General features: G+C 43.7%; 1 protein-coding gene across 2 annotated transcripts in view; it reads left to right on the top strand.

Annotated features, from left to right (window-relative positions):
• Positions 1 to 79: 79 nt before the first annotated feature.
• The window catches only part of COLEC12 (collectin subfamily member 12), a 192,622-nt gene continuing 168,967 nt past the window's right edge, over positions 80 to 23,734 (top strand). The window contains exons 1-2 of one of the 2 annotated variants that reach the window (XM_024757941.1): positions 80 to 216; positions 17,844 to 17,894. In XM_024757941.1, coding sequence (XP_024613709.1) covers positions 210 to 216; positions 17,844 to 17,894 — 58 coding nt within the window. In that variant the 5' untranslated portion in view covers positions 80 to 209. The remainder of the gene's footprint in view (positions 217 to 17,843; positions 17,895 to 23,734) is intronic. The other variant, XM_024757940.1, reaches the window with a different exon arrangement.

Raw genomic sequence — 23,734 nt, 5'->3', positions numbered from 1 at the left:
GGGCGCTGGCGGGAGCGGCGCCTCCCGCCCGGGGTGAGCGGCGCGCGCGGCGGCCCCGCGGCACAGAGCGCCAAGCGGGGAGGGAGGGCTGGAGCGCAGACGGCCGACGCGCGGCGCAGCTGCCATGGGCGCTCACTGACCCGCTGCTCAGCGCGAACTTCCTCGGCGGCGCGGAGCTCCCCGGCTGGCTGTGCGTCTCCTCGGCCACCATGAAAGGTAGGGCGGGCTTCGGGAAGCGCGTGAGGGGGCGAGGTGCATCCGGTGCGGACTTTCTCTGCGCGGAACCCCGGGGGACACCCGGTGCTTGGTTCGTGCGCGCACCCTGGGGGCGCCCCCGGCTCCGGAGTCGGGTACCGCCGGAGACCTAGAGGTTGGGGTTTTGAAGCGTGTGAGTATTCCCCTCCCCATTCTGTCTCTACAAAGTAGTTTGAAGCCCCAAATCATTGTTTACGGATTCCAGTTCCCAACTTTTTAATTGAAAAAATATGCCCAGGAGAGTGGAGGCATCATCATCCGCCCCCCCGCCCCCAGTCGGTTCTCCGCTCTGGAGCACTCCCCCCTCTCCCCAGCGTCCTCTCCCTCCCCGCTGTTGCCGTTTCGCCGTCCAAGAAGTCGAAGGGCTGCTGGCCGGGGTTTTTCTCTGGGACTCGGGGATGTTCTCGGTGCGCCCTCCCCACATCTGGCAATGATTAGGTGCCCGCGGAGTTCAGCTGGCTTGGGAAGTGCGTTTGGCATCTTTCTCCATCAGACCCACTGACTGGAAAATAACTGTCCTGGGTTCTGCGTCTCTTCCATGTGCCCGCCTGCGGAGTTGTTGTGCCCACGTGTGTTCAGGGGTGACACAGTCCCCCGGGCGGTATCCTCTGCAGGCTGGTTTAGGGAAGTGTCAGATGTTATCATACCTTTAAACGGAATCGCGAGGAGAAGGGCTTCTCAGGGCAGCCTGTGTTTAGTAGAAACCCGAAGATTTGTCAGCAGAATCCAGATTTATATGTGAGATAAATAATTACAGCGTAGGCATCCAAGAGAGCCGTTTGGGGATGGGCCGGCGCGGTGTTTACACAAGACTGGAGACCTGGTTTTGTGTTAGGATAACACATTTCTGTCATCGCGCGGGCCAGGCTTGAGTGAGGGGGCTGGGTGCGAAATGCCATCTGACCGCGGGGACCGAGTTTCCAGTCGCCCGAGACCACGCGATGCGACCGCTTTGACTTGCAAGCGTTGCTGACCGAGGCGGGCGCCCCGGGAGCCCCACAGACTTGGAAAGTAACTTTTGGCTCTAGGTTTCTCTGAAACGGAGTTCACGCTGAACACTCCGGAGCGGTAATGCCAGTTAGCTCTCCTTCCAAGGGAGTTCTGTGTCCTCCTTTGGAGACCCAGGGTAGGGAGGGGACAGAACACCAGGTGGAATGGGGCCCGCCCCAGGGCCAGAGAAACAAAAGACAGGATACTACTCTCTGGCTAGGGAATTTCAAAAGGCAGTGGTGTGTGTTCCTTCTCCCTCCATCTCGGTTTCTCTTCTCAGTTACCTTCTAGGAAAGGAGCACTTTCCTTAGCACTGATTGAAGGATCCTCCCAGAAAGGAAAGAGTTCACGCGGCTAAACTTTACTCTGGGGCTCAGTTACCATCATTTTAGCCAGTTAATCTTCTCATTGCTGGTCACTGAGGCCAGAAGGTTTTGAACTCTCGGAAAGATAAGCCAGCTACTCATTTCATCAGCTCCCATGTGTGTTCCGAAACTCTGAAAATCTTGTTATGCTTTTGACTGGGTCAATGAGTGTTACTACAGTTTGGGTATTTTTCCAATGTTAATTCAAATCTGCAGAGGAAGACACACCTACAAGTTCTAAACATATTTTTTTGCGTGTGTGTGAGGTTTACACTGCATTCTAGACCAGCTTGCAGACCCCCTGGAGAAGGTTTATTGCTTACTCTCTGTGGTCTGGGCACTGCTTCAAAGGCCCCTCTTACCTTCTGCCCCAGTGGGAGAGGGGAGCTGAGGGACTGAATCCCTGGGTAGACTAGTCACTTTGAAGGCCTCTTTTAAAACAAAATATTCTGTGAGAGGTTTGCTTACCAACCATTGCCATGTAATTTGCATTTATTTGTCTGGTTTGTGAGATGCGGAAGGGGGGCAGCAGTAATACTTCTTTAGTACCTACTAAGTGCTAGCCCCTGTGCTCCACTCTCTATAAGCCCTCCATCGGTGAACCCTCTCAACAACCCTGTGAGGTAGGTATTTTAACCCCTACATTATAGATGTGGAAAAGGAGTCTAGAAGAAATAGAAACCAGCCACAAGGAGGATGGTAGGCATCTAAAGACAAGCTTTGCCAGTTTCCCTGTGAGGCTTGGAGAGACCTAGGAGAGCAGATCCTGGACTAGACATCTCTGGACTAGAAGAAAAGTGAATCTCAGGCAATTAAGTAGCCAAGTAACTCGAAGTTGGTGCAGCAGCCAGGAAGGGGTGGAACCAAGAAATTGGACACAAGATTTCTGAAGCCAAGCAGAGTATGCGTTTAGCCAAAAAGGAAAGCTGCCTTTACCATGTAGAATTATTTTGATGATTTGCCATAGGTAACCAACGCAGAGTCTTCCTTGGGTTTGTGATTATGTCGTATAGCTATTAAATCATTATGTTTAAGCCAACATTTCATTAGAATTTGATTTCCCTAAATAATAGAAGTCAGTGACAAGCCTTGCAAATGCTTAAAATTAAGGTAAATTAAGGTAAAACATTCTTTAGCCGAATACAAAATTAGTGGACATCTTAGAAGTTACAGAAGTTTATCTGCCAAAGCAGAAATTCAGCTACTATGCGAGACAGATACCTTTTCAGGGTGCCTATTTGACTTTCTAATTCTGATGTTTAAACCTGGGATATAGCCTTTGTAGTCTAATTCCAGGTCTGCCATGAGCCACAGCGCCACCTATCTGTTGCGTTCAGCAAATACCTGTCTCTGTTCTATTTCCTCCATCTCTGGAGTCACAAGTACCAAAATAATGACATCATTATATATTTTCCAGAAGAAAATTACTTGCCTTGTTGCTGCAATACTTGAAGCGTTCCAAACTGATTAAAACATGAATCTGGTTTTAATTTACTTCTAATTACATTTTCAATTAGCTGTACCACACCATAAATTTCATGGTTTCTAATAAATATTCACATTCTTTATGAAGGAATCTGACTCCTCTAGAGTTAGGTGTGTCATTAAGAAGTCACACTTCTAGTCCTGGAAGTTGGGAATATTGGTGAGTTTTTTTTTTTTTTTTTAAATTTATTTTATTTATTTATTTTTGTCTGTGTTGGGTCTTCGTTGCTGCATGCGGGCTTTCTCTAGTTGCGGCAAGCAGGGGCTACTCTTTGTTGCGGTGCGTGGGCCTCTCATTGCAGTGGCTTCTCTCATTGTGGAGCACGGGCTCTAGGCGCGTGGGCTTCAGTAGTTGTGGCTCACGGGCTGTAGAGCACAGGCTCAGTAGTTGTGGCACACGAGCTTAGTTGCTCTGCGGCCTGTGGGATCTTCCCGGACCAGGGATTGAACCCATATTCCCTGCATTGGCAGACGGATTCTCAACCACTTGCGCCACCAGGGAAGCCCATTGGTGAGTTTTAATGCAGCAGCACTTGTTACCTAAGAGATGGCCAGAAACAACCACGCGACCACAGTGATTCAAACCACTGTTCTAATTTAACCCAGGGAGGAGGTTGGTGCCATCAAAACATAGTGTCCAGCTGCTTATTTTTGTGCTTTTGTATGTAAACATTTCTGAAATGCTGTCTGGCAATAATACTTTCAAAATGCACTAGTAAGCAGTATACTTCTCCTGCTGCCTGTTGTTTTCCCAGACCCATGGTCTCTTTGCTTTCCCAGTGTCTAAAATTTCTTGTCCTTAACTGGGATAAGCAGGCATGTGTGTAAGGGCTGACTGCATTTAACATTGAAAGAATCATGTTTTCTGCAGGGAAATGGAAACAAAGTGAGACCTTTTTCCTTTCACTGTTTGGGAATTGGGGCTGCCCTTCCTCTGGAAGACAAATTTGCAATCCAATTACACTTTTGACTGTTAGTTTGAAGATGCTTGACATTCTTAGTCTGAGGTTTAATTATTGCTAAGTATAGATCTTCCCTGTGGTCTCCTATGCAATTTTCCAAGATTGTTCCCATCCCCTTACCACTCCTCCCCCCCACCACCACCACCATGCGGCTTATCCAGCAATAATGGTGTGGATAGGAAAAGCTGGAGTATGATAGCTTTAAAGCTATAGCATAACTAGGTGTCTAATTTTCTGAATTAATGCTTATTCTCATTAAAACATTATTTTTAAACTGTTGATGTAGCTACTGCCAAAGTAAGTTAAATGGCCTTTGAAGTGTTAATTTTCAAATGGGAAAATAGACATTTAAATTTTGTGATAGAAAAGTCTGTTTTGCCTCGGGTAAACCCAGCACATGAGTGATCTCTCAGGGGGACAGTTTGGTCCACATGTCTCCGCGTGATGGGAAAAAGAGGTCAGGTGCTAGGAGAGGAGCCCAGAGTGGGCAGAGGACAGTCTTTCTGCTTTTGGGGGGCAAATCAGAGTGAAAAGAATCAGGCAGTTGGGGGCCAGGGGACAGTGTTCTAGGTCATCAAAGTGATCATCTGTGAAAAAAGTCTACCTGCACTGTGGGGTTGGCTCTACCAGGCTGGTCCTGCCTTTCCATCTTCTGCTCCTATGCCATTCCGAAGGCACAGGCTCTCTCAGCTTCTGGAATTCCTGACTGTGGCCTGGAGCCAGGGAACAGTGTTGTGAGTTGGAAGATAAAAGCCAGGGACAAGTTGATCTGTACCGTGGTTAGTACTGCAAACAACTTCTTAGGCATGACTGATGGGCCATTTAATATCCCCACTTACTATTTTTCCCTTTAGTAATAGCTAACATTTATTGAGCACCTGCCACACCAGGCATTATTTTTTTCTTCATTTTACAGTTAAGAAATCTTAGACTCAGAGAGGCTGAGTTACTTGTCTAAGGGCACTAAGCTAGTCAGTGGGGAAATTAGTATGCAAATTCGGACAGTCTGACTCCAGAATCCACATGTAACACCTCTAATTTAGGCTCCCTCCTAGCCACACCCTAATGTTTCATTCAACCATCCCAGCTTTGTTAGGTACCTACTGTGTGCCACAATCCATAGATACTGAGTGAGCAAGGTAGAAAAGGTCTTACTGTCTGGGCTTAGACTTTAATAACCTGGCATCAAAGGTCTGAAGAAATTGCTGTGCTATTCAGCCAGTCACTGGAGGAGTCTCTCTAGGCTGGAGCTCCTGCAGAGATAAGGCAGAGTCCAGGGTTGCTGCTTTTTGTAGAATTTATCTGCCGGGAGGTTTTCTTGTGATTGATTGAATGAGTGTGAATGGCTCCCTAAAGCCATGGACTCTGGAAACAGCCCCTGCATTGTTTTGCTGACAGGTTTGCTGTGAGACAATGAAGCATTGTCAGAATTGCTTTTCAAGAACAGACTGTAACCACCAGTAGGTGATCAGTAATGATAATAATTAAAAAATAATAGTAGTAGTAGCAGTAGTAAATAAACATCTTAAACAAGGGATAGGGAGATACTGACATTCTTCATAGAAAGTATTTTACTGTTCACTGTTGATAACACAGTTTCTAACCACACCAACAATCCAAAGCTTGCAGGGGGTAACTTTTCAATCAAGCAGTGATTTGATTTCTTTTTAAGTGAATGATGTTTGAAGGGCCCAAACCAAAATACTACCTTGAACAGGTCCTGCTGATTGCTTAAGGGACCTTTGTAATTATATAGCAGTGAAAGGAGAAATTAGTAATCCAATTTAAAATTCCAAAGAGATCCTAGGAGCTTTCTTAACCCCTGAATTTATCACAAATAGTCAATCAATACTCTTAAAAACTATGAAGGAAATATGTTTTTCAGCATGGGAGGAGATTTAAACATTTATTTATTTATTGGACTTGGATATATTAAATGACTCCTTTATACTTCCTGAGTCATTTGAGATTATAACCTTGTATCACGTGAAGTCATATGCACTTGCCTAAGAGGTTGGACATTTGACATTTCTGTGTGAAAAAACTAACTTGTCATTGGTTTGTGGAAATAGATGCACTTCTTTGGGTGTAACTCACTTCCTTGTGACATAGAAATGTTTGGAAACTAGCTGATGTATATATATATACATATATATATATATAACATTTTATTATTCAAAGGCAAAATAATCCAAATTTATAGTTAATAATATATACTTTAAAATGTAGCCATTTCATAAAATGTAATTATATGTAGTGTTCCCAGGAGTTGAACCTGACAATTTTAGTGTGGTGAAGAGTGTGGGCTCTGAAATCAGAGGGCCTGGTGACCACATGCAAACTACTTAACCTACTGGGGCCCCCAGTGTCCTCATCTGTCAAATGGGGGAGCTACTGGATGCCTTTTTTTTGGTTTTATTTTTGTTTTGTTGGTTTGTTTTGAGGATTAGGTAGGTTAGTATAGATCAGTTGTTTAGAATGGTGTCTAGCACCTAAGGAGAACTCAAGACATTTTAGGTGTTAGAATACTGTTTAGTTATAACCTGCTGCTTCCTCCAGGCAGAACGTAATTGCCAATTATGAACCATCTTATGTTAAGTTAATCAAGTGATACAGTTTCTACCAAGAAGAAAAAAGTTCGGTTTTGAAATGAAAGTAATTTTCAAATTATAAATGTGTGGTACAAAGACCTGGGGGATGGGAGAAAACTGTGCTCTTTATGGGAAACAGTTTTACTATTGGTCCATCTCCAGCTGCCAACACTCGTGTTATTGTCATGTAGTCAGAAATCAGCCCTACTGAAAATGCATGGACCATATTTACAGTGAAGTTTGTAACTATAGTGAAAATGGTACCATTTTCTCATTTGTTATGATCATGCTAGGAAATTAGAAAATATATGTAAATACCTTTAATTTGCTTAGGAGCACTAATTTTCCTGGAGCACTATTGTTCAGGTACCTACTGATGGTGACATAATGTTTTTAAAGATTTGTATCTCAAATCCAGTGTCCAGTTTTGTCCAGTAAGGATATGACATCAAAGAGTTAAAACATAAAACAAATTTATCTGTAAATAAGTCTTAGGACAGATGTATGTGTATGTATGTGTTTTTAACCATATGACATCATGTCTATTTCATTGGTAATGTTAATTTTCTATTAAGCTGTCGTTTCTATTTATTCATTATTTAAAATTAGGCCACCAAGTCATTACTAGCTTTCAGTTATTCTTTATGTAGTATATTATTTAAATATATTCAAATATTCTTTATATTAAATATAGTTAAATATTCTTCATTTAGAATGTTATTGAAATATAGTCAGATATTTAGTATGTACATAGCCCCTGTCCTCAAGGAGCTCGCAGTCTGATGGGCAGGGTAAGACTTATGCATAAACAATTGGCATTCAAGATAGAAGGAGAAAAGTGCCTTATTTGAGGTTCAGATAAATGCTGCTGTAGGACACAGGAGGAGATGGCTGAGGACAGGAATATTTTCCTTTGGAGGGGAGATTCAAGCTGATTTGTTATCTCAAATTATATTTCATGTTTTAGGTTACATTGCTCTAATAGTAATTAGAGGCAAATGGTGCATCAGTGCCACCCTGAAACCTTCAGGTAGGACATTTCGATGTGGGAGATGAGAGAGAATAAAATACGAAGTTTTCTAGAACTTTGTCTCCTAAGCTCAATTTTGGTCCGTCATTCGTAATTAATTATAGTATGTTACTTTGGTATAATTGTTTGGATAACCTAATCATAAAGTTAAATGATTTCAGAACAAAACAGCTATATCAGTTTTTGTTTGGTTTGGTTTGGTTTTTAAACAAAGACTACTTATTTTGTGTGTGTGTCTCCAGAGAAATGGACGGCATTAGTTTTTCTTGCCAAATGACCCATGCGGTTGACACCTTTCCACGGTCCTTATAAAATCTGGGGCAGGGATTCAAGTCCTCATCCTGACTCTCCTTGACCAAGGTGATTAGATGAGAAGGTCCCTCATAAGAGAAGGGGAGACATGTCACCTCCCCTGTAGTTACTGTGAATGGTAGATGTAGGGGTCAACATTTTGAGTCTCATATTTATTTACTTTTTAAGTTGTTGAAGTGGGCCTGCTGGAGGAAATCTGGTTTAGCCTCCACTACCAATTTAGTGGTAAAAGTTACCAAAAAAATCCCTTCAATTTTGTTGAATGGTAAAGGAAGGAAAAGGGTATCATATCTCCTTATCAGAAAAGCAAGTTTTTGAAAAGCATCAGAATTGCAAGTTGTGCCACAAATTGGAGTCACTTTATGTCTTTACAATTAAAAAAAAAATTTTTTTTTAATTATTTATTTATTTATTATTTTTGGCTGTGTTGGGTCTTCGTTTCTGTGCGAGGGCTTTCTCTAGGTGCGGCAAGCGGGGGCCACTCTTCATCACGGTGCGTGGGCCTCTCACTATCGCGGCCTCTCTTGTTGCGGAGCACAGTCTCCAGACGCGCAGGCTCAGTAGTTGTGGCTCACAGGCCTAGTTGCTCTGCGGCATGTGGGATCTTCCCAGACCAGGGCTTGAACCCGCGTCCCCTGCAATGGCAGGCAGATTCTCAACCACTGCGCCACCAGGGAAGCCCTGTCTTTACAATTTTGACTTAAAAAAAAAACCCTATACCATTGAACCAAAAAAGGGATCCTATTGCTGTAAAACATAAAATTCAGACAGCAGCTGAGTAATCAAAATAAATGTCTTGTACTATTTGGAATAACCTACAAGTATTTTTAGTAGCCTGTGGGCTACCGCACTGTTTTGTTCTAGCAGTGATCACGCTACAGGAGCTGGGCCTGCATCAGGGTGGAGACAATACAGAGTGGACAGCAGTGCTGAGCCCGGCTTGGAAGAGAAGTTTAAATTCAGCCTCGCCTCTGTCCACGGTCCTTCAGCCTGGCCCCTAAAAGCGCCGGAACTTGTTCTGATCAGTGTGACATTTGTCAGAACCTACTCTGTGCCAGCTAGTGAAGGTTGCGAGTCCACACCTTCTGTGCTGTCACTCTAGGGTGAACTCTGCTTGCTGGCTCTTTGGAGCAGGGGACCTTTTCTGGTGGTCAGCATCCATTGGACCTGAGCACTTTTCTTTTTGTCTACCTGACTTTTATCTCCCCTACACATTCCCTTGTTTTGTTTGCTTGACTTTAGTTCTTATTTTTATCAAAGTTAGAGATGCGCACAGTTTAAAGAGTCAAAGAATATCACATTTATTATGAAAAACAGCAATTTCCTGCCCAACCCACTTCATTTCATCATTTCCCAGTCCCCAGAAGCAACCTCCAGTTTTTGCATTTTCTTTTGGCATTGACTTTTCTTTCAGTTCTCTACCTAGAACATACCATCCCCAAACCCTGTAGCTTCAAACAACAGATGTTTATTTGTTCATGACCCTGTGATTCGGGCTGAGCTTGGCAGGGATGGCTGGTTTCTGCTTCCCGAGGTGTTGGCCAGGCTGGTCATGGTCAGCCTTGCTCCACGGCTGGAGCATCAGCGGGGTGGCTGGAAGGGCCGAGGGCTGGCCGGGCTCTCCCCTTTCCTTCAGAGTCTATCATCCCCCAGGGATCCTCTCTCCTCAGGTGGCCTCTGGTCCAGCAGGGTACCTGGACATTTCCCATGGCAGCCAGCTGCTGAGGGGGTGAAAACAGAAGCTGAAAGGCAGAGGTCTTGGAGAAGGCCTAGGCCCTGTGGTCACCCACTGCTACTTCTGGCAAATACCATTGGCCACAGCAAGTCACAAGGTCCTCCCAGATTCAAAAGAGTGGAAATGGACTTGCACGCGGAGGGATGGAAAAATTGTTCGTGGCTCTTAACGTGGGTGAGCTACTATGGTCCCATGTCCTGAAGTGACATGCTTTTGGCACTTTTTGGTTTTATTATTGTTATTATTTTGGTTTTAGGCATTATATATTGACTTACCTTTATAGCAGATGAGGATTTAGTTCTTTTACCCTTCACCTCCACCTGACAACCATCACGGACACCTCCTGTTGCCCCCTATCATCCCAATATAGTTATATCACAGTCTGGCCTAGATCAATATTCAGTGTTTATATTATTAAGATGATGTCAATGCTATTAACAGCTGACTTATATTTCTCTCTTGCATAACTGCGTTTCCTCTGGAATTGGTAATCCTCTTGTTATTTTATTTGTTTAGCCTCCCATGTATGTTTACATCGACATTCACCCCCGAAGTCTCTTCCACTGTCCTCCATCTCTGTGCAGTGTGTTTAAGCATAGTAGGTATTACCGCATTTTCATCTTCTTGAAGAAATCTTTCCTGGACTCTTCCGACCTACTCAGGGTTAGGGTTAAGGTTAGGTAGGGTGCACACACGCATGTGCACACACACACATATACGCACATACATCTTTCTGGGTTTGTTCCTTATTTCAGTGGAATGCTTTCTCCAATGACTTCTCGAGAAGAGGGCGCATGAGAGGTACGTTTTTGAGGAATCTGTTAGGTCTGAAGAGGTCTTTATATTACCTACTCATTTAGTTGAGAGATTTCTCTGTTGGAAATAATATAGCCTTAGAATTTTGAAGGCACTGTTTTCTTCTCCTTTATCTCCAGTTTTGCTGGTGAGACATGTGAAGCCATTCCTTTTCTTAAAAATTCTTGTAAGTAATTTTTTTTTTTTCTGTCCAGAAGCTTTTGAGTTTTCTCTTTGTCCACAAGGTTCTGAAACTTTATGATGATGTGCCTCGGAGTGGATCTTCTTCCTTTCTTTGTGCTGGGAAGTAATGTGCCTTTTCATTCTGGAAACTCATGTCCTTCAGTCCTAGAAATACTGTTACTTATTCCTCTGATGATTCTTTCCCTCTGTTCTTTTTTCCTGGAACGCCTGTTATTTGAATATTGAACCCACTTAATTGGTTGTCTAATTTTTTTTCTCGTCTTTACTCTTTTCTATTTATTTGCCCTTTTTCTGCTTTCTGGAATATTTCAGCTCTGTCTTCCAACTCTTCTATTAAGTTTTCATTTCTGTGATCATAGTTTTAATTTCCAAGAGTTCTTTCTTTTTCTCTGAGGGTTTCTTTTTTATTATAGCATCCTGTTCTTCTTTTATGGATACATTATCTTCTCTTATCTCTACAAGGATATTAATGGTAGGATTTTTAATTTTATTTTTATCATTCTGCACAATGATATTCTCCAAATTGCTTTATCTGGTTTCTTTATTTTCATCTTTGTCTTTTCATGTTAGAGGCTGTGTCACGTGTCTGGTGTCTCCTCACGTATAAGAGCAGAGTATTATAAACATTAATTAGAAGCTCCTTGTTTTGGTGGATTTTGTGACCTGTGACTATCACTCTAGGCTGATCTGGCTGGGCTGTTCCATTGGGGACCTCCTGGAATGAGAATTATTAGTTTATTTTTCTCTTAACCGGCCAGATTCCCCAGGAAGAACCTTCAGTCATTAGCCTGGAGGATACAGTCTGGTTGGGTGAGTGGGAGAAGAAGACTGAGTGTCTGAACATTCAGTATGGAAATTTCCCCCTTTTCCCCTGACTCCATTACAGTTCCCCTCATCTCAGCTGTTGCTGGTGTCCTCTGGAGGAGGACACCATTTGTGTTCTTTTGTTTTAATTTCTCTAAGTAATAAATCTTCCATCTTCTGCTGTGGTCAGGGAGGGACAGTCACCCAGCTCTGTGAAGGGCCTGGGAGGTCAAACTGCTTTATTTTTCATATCCCACACAGAGCACCCATTTAAAGTGTGCAGTTAAGAGGGTTTTAAATATATATATATATATTCACAAGTTTTGCAACCATCATTACAATCAAGTTTAGAACATTTTCATCACCCTCCCCCACCCCAAAAACCCATGCCCATTAGCAGTCACTCCCCATTTCCCCCCCAAAACTTGCAGCCCTAGGCTTTAGCCTGCTTTCTGACTATGAACTGGCCTAATGTAGACATTTCATATGAATGAAATCATACAAGATGTAGTCTTTTGTGACCGGCTTCTTTCACTAGCATAATATTTTCAAGGTTCCTTCCTGTTGTAGCATGTATCAGTACTTCATTCCTTTTTATTGCTGAATAATATTATATTCACATTTTGTTTATCCCTTCATCGATTCGTGGACATTTGGATTGTTCTACTTTTTTACTATTACGGATAGTGCTGCTAGAAGCATTCATGTACAAGTTTTTGCGTGGACATATGTTTTCATTTCTCTTGGGTGTATACCTAGGAGTAGAATTGTTGGCTTATATGGTATTTCTATGTTTAACCTTTTGAGGAGCTGCCAGACTGTTTTCCAAAGTGGCTGCACCATTTTGCATTCCCACCAGCAGCATATGAGGGTTCTGATTTCTCCATCTTCTTGCCAACACTAATTGTCTATCTTTTTGATTGTAGCAGTTGCTTCTTTTTTTTTTTAATTTATTTATTGAATTTTGGCTGTGTTGGGTCTTTGTTGCTGTGCGCGAGTTACGGCGAGTGGGGGCTACTTTTTGTTGTGGTGCGTGAGCTTCTCATTGCGGTGGCTTCTCTTGTTGCAGAGCATGGGCTCTAGGCGTGTGGGCTTCAGTAGTTGTGGCTCATGGGCTCTAGAGTGCAGGGTTAGTAGTTGTGGCACATGGGCTTAGTTGCTCCGTGGCATGTGGGAACTTCCTGGACCAGGGCTTGAACCCGTGTCCCCTGCATTGGCAGGCGGATTCTTAACCACTGTGTCACCAGGGAAGCCCTATAGTAGTTGCTTCTTAAACATATGTTCACCAAGTCCTCCTATTTTAGCCTCACCTTTATTCTCCTTTCAGAGTGGCCCGTGTCCCAAATTCCTTAGCCTTTTCAGGATTCTGGGGTATAAATCATTGTTTCTCAGCCTTCTCTTCTGCTAGCACGGAGTTCAGTTTCCTGGGTCTGTGGGGTCAGCAACCACCATGGTGTGGAACCTGAGGGTCCGCCAGACCTGGGTCTTAGTGTTGGTCAGGCTGCTCACAAGTTGTGGGACCTTGGATCAAATTACATGACTTCTCTGAGCCTCAGATTTCTCACCTATAAAACAGAGAAACAACAAACGGGAAGTAACTGACATTCAGTAGATCTGAGTAAGTATTGCTTCTCTTCTCTTCCTCAAACATGGTGGATATGCAAAAAGAGAAAGAATTCCTTCAGGAATTCATCTGCTAGTGGGAGAGACAGACACATGTATAACTCTATAATCTGCTTGCTTTTTAACAACAATTACTGAGTTTCTATAGCATGGCATAAATGTGCTAGTTTCTGAGGGTACTATGTGATAAGTTTCCTGTTTTCCAAAGGCTTTCCATCTGGTGAAGTCAAAACCAGAACTGGGTAAGCTGGGATGAAGTGAGAGAGTGGCATGGACATATATACACTACCAAATGTAAAATAGATAGCTAGTGGGAAGCAGCCGCATAGCACAGGGAGATCCGCTTGGTGCTTTGTGACCACCTAGAGGGGTGGGATAGGGAGGGTGGGAGGGAGATGCAAGAGGGAGGAGATATGGGGATATATGTATACATATAGCTGATTCACTTTGTTATACAGCAGAAACTAACACACCATTGTAAAGCAATTATACTCCAATAAAGATGTTTAAAAAAACAAAAACAAAAACAGAACTGGAATATAAGGCAGACGGAAGTAATTGCTGTCACACTGATACAAAGGGAGTGCAGGGGAAGGAGGGGTGAATTCTACCCATAGGGATGTTGCACAACTTGGTCCACAGATTGATTAGAACATATTAATATGTATGACTCTCAACTCTCCAAGCCAACTAAACTAAACTTCACTTGAACTCGTGGTACTCTGAAATAGCTAAACCCAAAGAATAAATCAGCAGCAGAATTCTGTTTTGCGTTCTCCATCACGAAACCTCTGGCCAGCGTGGCCCTGTGCCAGTTACCAAGGAAAGTAAAAAAATAAATAAAAATCACATTTTGAAATAGGCAAGCAAAAGACAGTATAGCCCATAGGTATTACAACAAAAATGCTATAGTACAGCTGTGGCAGCCAGGAAAGTACGTGCCTGTAGACATAAATCTCCAATTAAACACGTTTTGTTATTTAGGATGTTAAGGCTACTTCTTCCCTGCAGACTAACTGATGTCAGAAGCAGGGATCAAGTTCTGGCCACTGCAGAACTTAGAGGTCTTAAATCTTAACAAATTCCTTTCTCGTGTTGGAGTGTAGCAGTTATGTGATGTAGATTGTGTCAGAGACAGATTTTGAAAACTGGCAGGTTGCAAAGGTGACTGGATATCCTTGAGGGATAATATCCTTATTTGAGCCCATCACCTCTGCAGGCCCCTGGTACTATAAAGAAAATCCAGGATGCATTTAGCCTGGGTTCACTCAGTGTGAGGAAGAGGTTTTGAGAAAAAAGTATAACCTCGCACATAATATCAGGCTGTTTGTCTTCCTGAAACCCATCTGCCAGCCATGTGGGCCCTGTTGGAGTCTTTCACCCTCTCAAACTTTCAGGCACTGGGAACCGCTGACCTCTCCTCCTCTCTCCTGTGACTCTTGTAGTCTGATGTGGCTGTCCAGACAGCCGCAGGCCCCATCAGCTCCTGCCCCTTTCTCTTTCTCAGTTCCTGAAATGTCTCACTGCATCACCAGCCTGAGTCAGCTGTTTGCTAATCTTCATAGCTGGGGGAATGTGGCTGGGGCTCTGGGGACACCTCCACTAATGGAATGTCTACTAGGCATTACCTGCCCAACTCGACGCAGCTTTTAAGGATGCAAAAAGTCAACTCTTGAAAATACTGAGTGAAACAGAGTTGAACAATCTCTTGCTCTCTCTTTCAGCACCTCCCTGAGTCTCGAATGGTTCCAAAATTGCTATGAATTTCCAAGAAAGGGATATGGTAGGCAGTAACTCTCTTTTTCCCTCCAAAGAATAAACACTAGGAAAGATTAAGACACTTCTCCGTGACACCTTCCCTGATAATCCCAGTAAGACGTTCTCTGGGGTACTTTGTACCCCTCATGTCTCATACGATTTAGTATCTAGTTATAGAGTTGGATGAGACAGAGATTTGTATTCTTTTAGGAGCTGCCATAAGAATTTCTCATCCTCTTGGGATGAGGGTTAAGAAGCAGGACATCCTCTTTGAGTCCTGTATTAGGAGTCGCCTGTAAAGCCTTTGTTTCTTCGAACCCCTAATGGGTTTGAGTAGGTTAATTTGGAGGCAGCGCTGAATTGCTTTAATAACAAAACTATGAGACATTTGAAGTTCCCAGGGAAATTTCAGGAAGGAGAGAGGAGTCAGTCAGACTAAATGCTGCATGGGAAAAAGACCAGAGAGGAAAAAGAAAACAAACAAACAAACTAATGGTAGGTCTGCTGAAAAGAAGCTTTAGGGAGAACACTAATTTTTTAAGCTGTTTGCTACCGGGAGCACAGTGTAAGCTGTTTTTTTGTCTCCACTGTGAGTTCTTCAGTGATGATGGTTCCTTGGCCCACAGTGTGTGCATGTGAGCAGATTCTTTTGCGGATGTGTCTCTGCAGTGGAGGGGCTGGAGCTGGAGGGGGAAGCTGATGTCTGGGTGGCATCGTTACCTATGTTCATGTCCCATCAACTCCACTGGTCTATAAGCACCTGTTTATTGACTGAGTGAATAAATGAATGCATGGATTTCTAAGCAGAAGAAGCAGATAAGGGTTTCTCTTTAACTGAGACTAGACTGGACTTCGCAGGCATTAATGGGAGAATTACTTAGGAAAGCCAGCACAGACTAGGGGATTAATATGTATTTGTCGAACTAACTAATCACCGAGTCAGAGAGAAGAAGGTGCTGTTCTTTTGCTTGTAAGCATGTTCTTCCATCTAGAAAGAACTAAAGCTTTAATCCTTGCCAGAAGAAAATGACTTGAATCATGAAAACCTGGATTTCTAGATTCCAAGCAAGATCTCTTCGCTGTTCTCTGAATAAGGAAACACAGTAAAATACAAAGATTTCCGACTTCTCCATTGTCTTAGGAGTAGTTGTTCTCTCACACATGTCTTCATAACACTTCATAACAAACTAGCGTGCTGAGGTTCAGCACACTGTGTGGTAGATATCACACATCTTGGGTTTTTCCACATTTCAAGGTTCGGTTATAGCCAGGCCCTGTGTCCCATCTGTGGGCTGAAAAAGATGATCACAGAGACTGTATTTCCTCCCTACGTGTCTCTTTTCTCTGAAAGCCTGTCAGCTTCTTGAGGGAAGGGCCCATGTCTCACTCATTTGTGCACCCCACTGCCTGGCAATCTCTGGTCCATAGTGAGCGCTGAGTCAGCGCTTTTGAAGTGAACTGCATGTGGGGGGAAAGCTGGGTGCTGGTGCAGTGATGGTGATCAACCCAAGAATAATTGGTTGGACAATAGCCAAGACACGGAAGCAACCTACATGCCCACTGACAGATGAATGGATAAAGAAGATGTGGTACATGTGTACAATGGAATATTACTCAGCCATAAAAAAGAGTGAAAGAATGCCATTTGCAGCAACATGGACGGACCTAGAGATTATCATACTAAGTGAAGTCAGACAGACAGAGAAAGACAAACACCGTATGATATTACTTAGACATGGAATCTCAAATGTGACACAAATGAGCTTATTTATGAAACAGAAACAGGCTCACAGACATAGGAAACAGACTTATGGTTACCAAATGGCAAAGGGGGTGGGGAAGGGATAAATTAGGAGTTTGGGAGTAGCAGATACAAACTACTATATATAAAATAGATAAACAACAAGTTCCTACTGTATAACACAGGGAACTATAGTCAATATCCTATAATAAACCATAATAGAAAAGAAAAACAAAAAGAAGAATTGGTTAGGTCTCCCTGGAAAGGCCTGGTCTTAACACTTTGACTTGTCATCAAAAGTATCCTTTAATTGCACACCCACACCTGGCAGACGTGTGAAATGACAAGTTCGTTATCAGTGTCATAGGAATTGCATCGTGTCCATGTGAGGAGGGGGATTTGGGCATTTGGTAGAAAGCGTGGCTGCCATAACATTGCCCTTGTTTCCAGTTCCCTACCTTTAGGAATTCCCAAGCAAGTCTGTCTTTTGAAATGCATTTACTGGGAAATCATCCGTCAGTCCCAGTTATCCAGTGGAAGGAGAGTGGGGAAGGATTCGGCCGTCCTTGCAGGAGGCATGCTGGGCTCCTGAGATGCCACAGTTGGTGGAAGAGGTGACCCCAGAGCCTGGCATCTGCAAAGGAGTGCTTTAGGCTCAGTTACCTGAAGATAACTCGACCCTTTGGACAGTTGATTTTTCAGTCATTCATTCACCCAAGTTTATGAAGCCTCTGCTCTTTGACAGGCACCATTCTAGGTACATGGGATTCATTCATGAAGTCAGACAGAAAAAAATTTCTGCTCACAGCATGCACGATGACACACACACACACATAAATGAGGATGATACCAGAGAGTAATATTAAAATAGGATGGTTTGACGCAGAGTGGCTGGGTGGTGGTCCAGAAAGGCATCTCGAAGATACCATACCTCAGCTGAGACCTGAATTAGAAGGAGTCACCTGAGGAACAGGAGGAAGAGCAGTCCAGGCAGAGGGAACAGCCAGTGCAGGGACACTGTGGTGTTTCTCAGAGAGCGTGGTATGTTCCAGGAGCAGAAGGACAGCCACTGTGAGGAGCATGGTGGGCGAGGGGAGGGTGGAGAAGGTGGAGACGGCTGAAGTTGAGTCCAGCACTGACCCTGCACTTCCGGCCTCACTGTGGTTAATGCTCTGTCTTTTCTTCTCCCGCAGACGACTTCGCAGAGGAGGAGGAGGTGCATTCCTTCGGTTACAAGCGGTTTGGTGAGTTCTAGCAAAGCTCTGTTCCTTCTCTGTGCTTGACCTGGGATATGGTAACATGACCATGGCTGGACCTCTGACACACATGAACACGTGGGGCTCTGAGGCCCAATTTTGGTTGGAAATTGAGTTTCTGTATAACAGGTGGATGATTTCTCAGAGAATCTGAGGCTATTGGGACAGGAGTTACGCCCAGGCATGGGGAAGTGATGGGATGCTTAGGGGGGTTTGGCTGAATACAAACCTGATGGCTTAACAGGCAAAACGTGGTGGGAAAGGTAAATCTGTGACAAGATAGTCATTTCTTTATTTTGAGATTTAGAAAACATCTTTTCCCTTTTTCCTCAGGCCCCATATTCATAACTTAGTGTCAGTGGAGAAACGAGAGGAAGACTTTTTTCAGGAACCCAGCTAGACACAGGTGCTCCAAGGTAGTCTGAACAGTGACCCCTAAAGATATCCTCATCCTAATCCCTGGAACCTGAATGTTACCTTGTATAGCATAAAGTGCTTTGCAGATGTGATCAAGTTAAGAGCTTGAGCAGGGGAGGTTATTCTGGGTTATCTGGTGGGCTCTAAGTGGAAGCACAATTGTCCTTATAAGAGGGAGGGAGAGGAAGATTTGACTGCTGAGAAAAGAGGGCAATGGGATGATGGGAACAGATATTGGAGTGATATGCTGTGCAGGTGGAGGAAGGGGCCACAAGCCAAGGGATACAGGTGGGCACTGGAAGCTGAAACAGGCAAGGAAACATTTTCTGTTCAGAGAACTCTGGTGGGAATGCGGCCCCACTAACATCTTGATTTCAGCCGACTAAAGCTGATCTCAGACTTCTGGCCTCTCAAACCGTAAGAGAAGAAATCTGTGTTCTTTTAAGCACCCCCGTTTGTGGTGATCTGTCCCAGAAGCCACAGGGAACTAATCCACGCTTCTCTGCCTACTCACGGATGCTCTTCTGTCTTTGACCACACTTCCCAGGATCTGCAGTTGGGCCTCAAACTGCCAGTGAAAACATTACAAAGTTCCAAAGACAGTTCAAGGGAACTGAGGTTTTTCTGTCCAGCCCGTTTCTGTGCCTTGGTCAGAGGAAATGAGGAATAGAGGATAGAGGAGAAAAGAATGAGAGTATGTGTGTGTCTGAGAGAGAGAGAGAGAGAGAGAGAGAGAGAGAGAGAGAGAGAGAGGGAGAATATGAAAGGGAATAAACCTACTTCCTGTTGCTTAAAAAAAATCCTGGCTGGACCTTGATTAAATTTAACATCCCCCAGCTGCTCTGGCTCCCTCATTGCTTTAGCATTTTTCTTCTGGATACACACTTCTGCATTTCTTTCTGGGAAAACAAAAACAGGGCTTTAAAGTGAGAATGCAGTGGCACGAAGCCCACGGCCCCTCCATTCATGTGCTGGCAGAGAGGCTTCTGCCCACCGTGCCCTCCCCTCCCTCATGCTACTGTTCTTTATCTGCACAATGACATGTTTCTGCATTGGTACCATGTGTTATTCTGCTTTCCCGTCGTGGGTTCACTGAAGGTTGTCATAGGAGTGAAGAGGAAACCAGACATTATAAAGGAAAGAAAGAACAAAACAAAAATTAAAAGGCAGAAATAAAGAGGAAAATCAAGCTTGTAAAGATAAGGCAGAGTAAATGTTGACATGCCTGTGTGTTTTGGAGATCAGCAGATTTCAAATCTCTACACAGAAATCGGTAGACATATGAAGAACCAAGAGAAAAGAGTGACCTTGAGAGAAATTTTATATAAAACTTCATGATCCTGTAACTAGCTAGATGGGCAGGGATTTGGTGGAAAACACAAAAACATAGTAAGTTGCTGAAAGGATTTAATTTATGGTAGTTAAATTGTGTGTGGAAACTATAAACTGATGACTCAGAGGGGAGACATGATAACAACGTACAAATATTGGAGAACCAGGGAGACGTGGAGAGAGTGATACCAAGTGGCACAAGTAGAAGAAGAGAGGAATGAAATTAAAAGAGAAACTTTGGAATGAGCTATGAGAGAGACATCCCAAGGCTGAGAATTCTTGGGTTCAGCTTTTAGGCACGGTGATGGATATCCAGCATAGGGGTGGAGTAGAATTTTGGAAATGGAAGAGGCTTTGTGATGATTTATATCAGCCTTTACTTTTTTAAAAAAAATTAATTAATTAATTTTTGGCTGCGTCAGGTCTTCATTGCTGTGCGTGGACTTTCTGTAGCTGTGGCGAGCGGGGGCTACTCTTAGTTGCGGTGTGCGGGCTCCTCATTGTGGTGGCTTCTCTTGTTGCCGAGCACAGGCTCTAGGTGAGTGGGCTCTAGAGCGCAGGCTCAATAGTTGTGGCACATGGCTTAGTTGTTCCACGGCATGTGGGATCTTTCCGGACCAGGGCTCGAACCCATGTCCCCTGCATTGACTGGCGGATTCTTTTTTTTTTGGATAGGCAGATTCTTAACCACTGCACCACCAGGCAAGTCCCTCAGCCTTTACTTTTACAGATAAGGAAGGTGAGGCCCAGATAGATCAAGTCCTTGCTCAAGCAGGTTAGCTGGAGCTGGGTTGGATGCTGGGTCTTCTAACTCTCAGGCTAGTGTAATTTTGAGGAAGGGTCCAACAGTGAGATTGAGGTGACCTCTCAATTCCTGTGTCCTAGAAGTGTCCCTGCAGTTCTGGAATCTTAAAGTGGGCTGGACACCAGTCTGGCTCCACCAGGGAGACCTCATCACATTCACAGGGCCTAGGACTCTGCACCTGGTTTTATAGAAGGTAAATGGGTTTCTAGTTCCTAAGGTGTGGCTAAGGCTCATCATTGAAAGCAGCAGGACCCAAGAACCCATTCCTTCAGGTATGATTCAACTTTAACCATTAAAGGAAGACAAAGTTGGTGAAAGGTGGTGAGTGGGAGGCGTCCGGAGACCAGGCAGTCCTGTCAGCCCCGCCCCTACTTACTCCTGTGACTTGAGACCAGTCACTTCCACACTGTGGGCCTCAGTGCTGCATCTGCCCTGTGGGCAGAGTGACACCTGCCACAGTAGTAAGTCTACCTCACAAGCCTTTGGTGAGACTGAGAAGGATAGCAGATGGACCAGTGCTTCGAAGTTGCAGCACTGTGAAAACAAGGGTGGTGTTGCCACTTTCCTGAGATTTGAGGCTGTTATCACTCTTCAGACATCTTGGTCCAGCCACTGCCAAATATCAAAATGGGACAGGTCTGAAATCTCATTCCTGAAGAGAGATATAAAGATGAACATGGTAATATCATTGGCTTTTATTTTTGCAAAATAGACTGGATAACATATAGGGGTTAGTTATTGTCTAATTTTAGGTATGTCTTGTTTGTGCAAATACAGTGGTCACAGCTTGAATTTAGGCTGCAGATGAACCAGGGATTAATTATTTAATTAATATATTAACTTATACATAATAACAGGGCAAAGGGGCCACTATTTTAGCAAATTGGTAGCTTGTTTCCAAAGTTATTGATATATAGTTATTCAGAAACATATGCTACATAAAGTCAAGGCTTGTTTATGTAAAAATACTGTCCTTTTTCAAATTCAATATAATATTTAATAAAGAGCAAAATGGTGATCATCTCCAGTAATCTATTATGGGATGGTATTATTTTAAGATGGTCATCCCTTGTCTAGTCAAGAATTCATTGTTGCATTTGGGTCTCAACCAAGGCTTCTATTTTTCTTCCGTCTCTCTATATGTCCTGCTTGTTAGCCCCTTTCCCAAGGTTCTGGGCAGGTGTCTGGAGAAGAGATGGAGTTAAATCTGGTGGGTTTGCACTTATCTGCTCCTCTGATGAAAGTTTTGATGAGGGGAAACTTTGAAAGGTTAAGGAAGTGAGCATTTTCAAATTTTCATCAGGCTCTACAGGTCAGCGTTTCTTGGCCTCAGTGTGCAGAGCTAATTAATTTGGGATGTAACTATAGTTACAGTTTGGCAGAGTTCATTCTCTGGAACGTGGGGTACCAGTATATAAAGTTTTATTTTCTATGGATAGAGTATGATCTATACTACAATGATATCTTTCTACTTATTTCCCAGTTACTGTTTTCTTCAAAAATATCACACACGGCTCTAGTATCCTTAATTATTACAGTTAGCAGAAAGGGAAAGAGAATTCATTCATATTCTACGGGACAATTATGAATTCATAAAATTTGGAATTTGCGATAAGTTGCTCCAAAAATGTCTTCTGAAATCTTCTGATTAGTCATGTGATTAACATGAGTGCATTCAAGTTAAAAAAACTATTTTTCCATTAAAATGGTAGAGTAGGAGGAAGGAAGAATGTCATTTCAGCTCCAAGGGATAAGTGCATCACAGTTCCAGAGAAGGGGAGAAGTGTGGGAAGAGGGGTGACTTCCAGATCCTGCTTTTTAACCCACGTACAAAAGATTGCAACAAATCCAGCTCACATTTGCTTATCACTTGTATCTTCCCGAAGTATGTACTAATGTAGTTTTCATTCACCACTACTCCATGAGGCCAACAGGCCAGGTGCCATCTTTCCTATTTGCTGGCTGCTTGTCATCTTTTTAGGAGGCAGTGGGGTGCAGTGGTTGGGTGTGTGGGTGCTGGAACCAGGTGGGTGGCTTTGGATCCAAGTTCCAGCACTCACCAACTATGCGACCTTGGGCATGTGATTAGCCAAAGCTGTGAAGTCCATTTCCTCACTTGTAACATTTGGGTCATCACAGGCCAACTCCATAGGGCTGTTGTGGAATTAAACATGCTGCTGGGTTGGCACAGTGCCTGGCACACTGTGAGGATCCCATAAATGTGGACCAATATCCTATTATCAGATTCCTTCTTGAACCTTTTGATCCTGATGCTTGAACGTGGAACTAGGGTTTAGTAAGCCCCTGGAACCTTCTGATGTCCTGCAGCCTCGTGGATTCTGGCTGCATCACATCCCCTGCTTTCCTGCTAAAAGCTGGGAGAGGCGAGAAGGCCTGGGGACATGGCTCTCTGCCCCAGCACCGTGGTGGGCAGTGTGGGAGCCTAATGGCGAGTACCACCCTGGGTGTCCCTTACCCTCCCTCTGGAGCCTGCTTTGCCCCTTTTCTGTGCTGGGGGGAAGCGGGATGGGGGGACAAGACTGACTTTGTTTCATTGGTTGCATTGGGTTCTCTTGTGTTATCTTTGGAATAGGACCTGGTGTAATAATAGGATGTCAGAAGTTGGACTGATGCAGGAATCAGAGGCACGTGGTTCTTTCCTTCTGTGAACGTCGTGGGTAGATTTAAGGGTTGACAGTGAGCAACTGGGGGCAGCTGGAAACATTTGTTGTTTGTGTTTGACGAACAAAGCTTTGACAAAAGTGCTTCCTTGGGGCTCAGCAATAGGGAGTGTTAATAGCTATGAGAGAATAAGATCTCAAAAATTGCAAACTGTGAAATAGTAGCAAAAAGTACAAGGAAGTGTATTCTGTGGAGTAGAACTCAAATCTTTTGTAAAAAACGAAGTGGAAAAATTCTAAGAGAACTACTGAAAAATTACATAAGGGTTAACAGTCCAAAAACGGGTACCAGATGCCTTTTCCTAAGTGTATTCACTGGAGTCAGTTCTTGACTTTTTTTTTTAGAAAAAGTGAGTTTTGTTTACCTGCAACTTCATAGGCCTCCCTCTACTTATAGTTTCACACAGGCTTTCTTCCCTTGGACAATAATTTTGGCTTAGCAAGAATATTTTTAACAGTTTAACCCGCACAGTGCAGGGCATGTGGGAGCAGCCCGAGAGATCTGTGTGGAATAGAACCCAGCCCTGCCCCAGAACGATCCCGACCCTGCTCCTTTTTTTCATCATTTCCCCCCCCCCCGCCCCACCTCCTAA

Source organism: Neophocaena asiaeorientalis, unplaced genomic scaffold (assembly GCF_003031525.2).
Source record: "Neophocaena asiaeorientalis asiaeorientalis breed wild unplaced genomic scaffold, Neophocaena_asiaeorientalis_V1.1 scaffold142, whole genome shotgun sequence".
NCBI classification, from domain to species: Eukaryota; Metazoa; Chordata; class Mammalia; order Artiodactyla; family Phocoenidae; genus Neophocaena; species Neophocaena asiaeorientalis.
Note: the sequence above shows the minus strand (reverse complement) of the source record. Positions and strands in the feature narration are given on the sequence as shown.